At 45.3% G+C, this 5,046-nt stretch overlaps 1 protein-coding gene across 2 annotated transcripts; it reads right to left on the reverse strand.

Annotated features, from left to right (window-relative positions):
• Positions 1-1,162: 1,162 nt before the first annotated feature.
• On the reverse strand, positions 1,163-2,686 carry LOC102011150. 2 transcript variants are annotated; one of them, XM_005390767.1, is made up of 2 exons: positions 1,812-2,686; positions 1,163-1,497 (listed from the first exon to the last, which is right to left on the reverse strand). In XM_005390767.1, exons 1-2 carry the CDS (start codon positions 2,354-2,356, stop codon positions 1,416-1,418), a joined length of 627 nt encoding a protein of 208 aa, XP_005390824.1. In that variant the 5' UTR covers positions 2,357-2,686; the 3' UTR covers positions 1,163-1,415. The 2 variants fall into 2 exon arrangements, with proteins under 2 accessions (XP_005390824.1, XP_013372946.1); XM_013517492.1 differs by having other exon boundaries at positions 1,777-2,686.
• Between the last annotated feature and the right edge of the window lie 2,360 nt (positions 2,687-5,046).

Here is a 5,046-nt window from a genome sequence, read left to right on the forward strand (position 1 = left end):
GGAACTACAGCTGAAACACACAGGCAATTAATAAATACCTCCTTTTTCTATCTATCCGACATGCATGAAAGCTGGAGAATTGTCTCTAGAGATTCTTTCAGGTTCCATATATAGAACATGGGAATAATAATACCAATGATTTTGTCAGATTATTGTAGTAATTTAGCTATTATTATTCATGAGAAAAATATCAAGCTACAAATAACTAGTTAATTTTATTAGCCTGGCGTGGTGGCACATGCCTGTAATCCCAGCGCTTGAGAGGCTGAGGCAGGAGGATTGCTGCGAGTTCAAGGCCAGCCTGAACTACCTAGTGAAACCTTGTCTCAAAAAATTTTATTGTCTTCTAATATTCATGATCATGGCATATATCCTGGTTTAATTTTTACTTTTTGGCCTATGGTAAAATATATTGAGGAAAAGACAATGTTTTATATTTGGGAGCTCCCTTATCTCCAATCCAATTGCCTAGCAGGGCGCTGTGATCCCCGCGGGCATCAGGGGCAGTGTTCAGTTTGTTCACCCCCAAGCAGCAGCTACTTCCAGGGCCCATTCCCAGTGGTGGGGATGTATTCTGATGGACGGCCCTGTGCCACACCCACCGACAAATATTTGCATATTATCCCTGCTTGACTGATTTATGGTACCTGGAGTTTGGCATACAGCATCTGAAAAGGTTAAAATAGATGAACGTCTCCCAGGTATTTGCTTTCTCCCTGCCTCTCCCAGTGGGATTCTGTATTAAAAATGTTACAACAGTTTTAATCCCTCTTTTGGATTAGCTGCCTTACTTCATGGTGCTTGGGGTTTTAACAGTGTATTATGGGGAGAGCACTGGTAATAACGAGAGAAACAGAGTTGTAGGTGCAAGGTGCCCCTAAATTCCCACACTGCCGGGAGCCGGGGCTCAGACGGCAGGCGCACCTGCGCTCCCACCCCTGGCCTATGGGTGGCGCTGTGGGTGGAGCCGACACTTGGGATCCCTAGCTGACCCATAGGCATTTATTTCATGTTGAAAACAGCATAAAAAAGAACAGGTAGGTTAGTGTTAACCTTCGTGCACTTCTCCCTCAGCAAGTAAGATGTGGTATTACTAAGTAATGCAACGACGCTCTTTGTCCTTGTTACACTGTTGAAAAAAAATAAACGCATACCTTGGGACTTTTTCCTTTCCTTCCAGCTTTTACACACATTTGCTACTAGGGGTTACTTAAGATTTCCCAGTTCCCCACCGAATTCCCCAGAATTCGAACACGACGTTGAATACCGGGTCGCGGAGCAGAGGGTGGTGAGTTACACGTAACTTTTCAGACTGGAGGACCGGGGACTTTGGAGAACCCCAAGGAGGTCGTGTCGTTTTCATCCTGTGATTTTTAGGGGCTTGGACGAGACCACTGAAAACCTCCTTTCAGCCCTCAAGTTTGTGTTCCGTAGCAACGGCAGCCGCAGGAATTCGGGAGAGCGCGATGGGGCAGGAGCTGCGGTGCGGCGAGGTGGCTGGGAAAGAAAAGAAATGATTGAGCAGGCCTGGGATTTCATGCGCAGCGCTTACTTTGAGAGCGGAGGGCGCGGGCGGGGAGGAGGACCGCCCGAGCCCGCCGCCGGAGTGACCTCCTGCCAGCCAAAAGGCAAGCGAGGCCCGAACAAAAAGGGGTAGGTGGGTGGATGTGGCCGGCAGGGGGAGGGAGGGAAGTAGACAGCTCGCCCACGCCGGCGAGGCGCCGCCCGTGACAGGCCGGGAGTTCTGGCCCGGGGAGGGGACTCATCCCGGCGCACAAAGGCTGGGGCGCGAAGAATGGCCTGGCGCGTAATTCAACGCAGGCGCGGCGACTCCGCCGGCGGTGCAGGCTTTTGTGTTTGCTGCAACAATGGAGCGGGAGAAATCAGGCCACAGGCTGGCGCGCTGACTGGCTGGTGCGGATGTGTCTCGGCCCTGGCGGCGACGGGAGATGCCTGCGCGGCCGTTGCCCGGCAACAGGACGCCGCCGCCCGCGCCGCGGAGCCCGCCGAAAGCCGCAGCGGCCGGAGAAAGCGAGAGCGCCGCGTTCACAGGCCTGCGCGCGGGCAGACGAGACAAAGGACAGGGGGCCGGGGCCGGGACCGCGTGGGGCAGGGCACGCCTCACGCCGAACCGGGCACATCCGGAGCCCTCTCTTTCCGAGGGCCTGAGTTGGTACCCTGCCTCGGCCCAGCGCTTGGGCCGCTTGAACAAATATAGCTCTTCCTCCATCTTCAAGTTCACAGCGTTCCGAGCCCAGATGTTGTATTCAACTGTCTGCCCATTGTGTAAAGCACGCAAACAACTCCAAACAAACAACAAAAACAAACCCTTTTCAAGTGGCCAGCTGAAATTCATTTCTTAGACAGGAATATTTTCCCAAGTGGGACTACCGTGCACCTGGCAGGGAAAAAGGCTCCCCATACAATAGCAGTTGCTGCATGAAATGTGGTTCCTGGATTGCCTGGTGAAACATTAGCTGTACTTTGGTTAATAGTAATGTAACAATGTTTATTTCTTAGTTTAGACCAAGAGTCAGCAAAGCTTCTGTAAAGGATCAGATGGTAAAAACTTCAAGTTGTGCGGGCCAGATGGTCTCTGATGCTCTATTTACTCTCCCATAGCAGTGCTAAAGCAGTCAAACTATGTAAAAGAGTGGGCATGATTGTATTGCAATAAAACTTTACTTATGGAAACTTAAAATTGAATTCGATATAATTTTCATGTGTCTTGAATTACACTCTTCTTTTGATTTTTTTCATCCATTTAAAAAATTCGAATACAGTAGCCTTCTCTTATCCAGTCATGCTGGAAATCATGATAGTAAGAACTGGACCTTGCATATACTATGATTTTTCCTATACATACATACCTATGATTAAATTTAATTATAAATTAGGCACAGTAAGTGATAAACAATAACTACTAAAACAGTTATAACCGTATACTGTAATAAAATTTCCAGGTTGCTACCTGTGTGCTTTGAGGCCATTATTAAGTAAAGTGAGGGTTACTTGAACTCAGGCACTGTGATACCACGAGTGCATTTAATACTCAAGACAGCTATAAACTTACAGGAGGGTAGCATATATGTTGTGGATATGCTGGACAAAGGAATAATTGACATTCCAGGTGCTAAGGGGTGGGATTGTCTGAGGTTTCATAATGCTGCTCAGCAGAGAATGCAATTTGAAATTTATGAATTACTTATTTCTGAAATTTTCCATTTGATATTTTTGGACAGAGGCAGACCACAAGTAACTGAAACCACAGATAAGGTGAGAGTGCTGCACCGTTTGCTTGCAGACAACAAAAACAGACAACAGGTCTGCAGACTGCTACAAAGTTTGTCACCCTCTGGTTCAGACAAACAGATCGAGGTTATGTAAAATTAGAACACTAAAAGAAGCTGATGAAAAGTATATAAGAATTGTCTGTACTCTCTTGGCAACTTTTCTGTAAACATAAGACAATTCCAAAATAAAAACGTTTATTTAAAAAGTATTAAATGGGAAAGCCTTTTACCCCTCCTCACCTTATCCAGTTTCAGATACTTGTGGTCAACCTCTTTCTGGAAATAGTAAGTGGAAAAGTTCTACAAATAAGTAATGTGTAAATTTCAATGAATTTAGTTTTGGTTATTTAAGACAGTTTCACTATGTAGCCCAGGCTGGCCTGGAACTCACTGTGAACCTCCTGCCTCTACCTCCTAAAGGCTGGGGTTTACAAGTGTGCTCCACCGGGCCTCTATGCCTGGCTTGGGAATTGTTTCAGAAAGGAAAGGGACTTGTAAGGAGGCAAGCAAGTCAGAGTGTGCATGTGTGTGCGTGTGTGTTGGAAACAGGAAGGAATGTTCTTTCCTTAGTATTTGTTGACATATGGTATTAAGACCTCCCAAAAAGAAACTCTTGCTACACTACTATATTAGTAATCAAGCTATTAACATCATACGGCCTGGAAACAAAATAACATTCCAAAAACACAGAGCTCTCTGACCCTGCAGGTTGGGTGGAAGAATATTCTCAGTCCCTGGTGAACCAGGATGGGAGAAGGCAGTATGAAACATCAGACTCATTTTGGTCCAATAGGAAACTAGAAAATTCTTGGCCAGTGCAAACTTAACCACATACCACATACGTGCACACACACTTCTTTCTTTCCTAATCCAGCTAACATCTACAGCACAGAGAGAGCATGTGAAACTTTCTTTACAAACTAGGGATCTGTAGATTCCTTTCCTAGGTTTACTAGTTGTGTGAATACAGACTTTCCTCTATATTTGCCTCAAGTAATATGATATTTCAGGCTGGCAGTACTAATTTTGAGAATGGATGAAGATTCAGTACTAGAGCTCTACTAGAACATGGTGACTATACTCAGCAGTAGTGTATTGTGGACTTTAAGATGTGTTAAGAGAATAGATCTCATGTTAAGTGTACTTACAACAAAACAAGGAAATTTGGGGGGATGATGAATATGTTCAGTGCCTTGGTTGTGGTGAGGGTATCATGTATATATGCATGTGTTCAGTATGTCCTAACTCATCAAGATATACACATTCAGTGAACTTGGTGTTTTGCACAAAAATTATACCTCAAATCTAAAAAAAAGAATGATAAGGAAGAATAAGAAGGTATTTAACACAAAGCACCTTGTCTCCTTGACTGCAATACTAGATTGATGGGATGCAGTATCAAGATCATGTAAAAGCCCATAGGTGGTTGATCAGCGCAACCCCAGGCATGGTGGGGAGAGGGAAGCTCAGTACTGAGAGTCAATAGCAAAAGTGAAGCACGGTGTTGCTCGGCAAAATGTGAAGCAACTGGACATTTGGCTTCAGGGATTTTCCATCACCTCTGCCTCCTAATTTAACTTCCTATTTTCATACTCTCAACTATTCCACATTAAGAATTTGATATTTGCTATTGCAGTTGGAAATGTTTCAAGACTCATTCTTTCAACAACTTAAATCAAGCATGGCTTTCCCTGTGCTAGGTCTGGACCAGGGCTGAAGATATGAGGATGAAATAAGGATGGGCTCTACCCTG

Source organism: Chinchilla lanigera, unplaced genomic scaffold (assembly GCF_000276665.1).
Source record: "Chinchilla lanigera isolate Chin_1 unplaced genomic scaffold, ChiLan1.0 scaffold00039, whole genome shotgun sequence".
Classification (NCBI taxonomy): domain Eukaryota; kingdom Metazoa; phylum Chordata; class Mammalia; order Rodentia; family Chinchillidae; genus Chinchilla; species Chinchilla lanigera.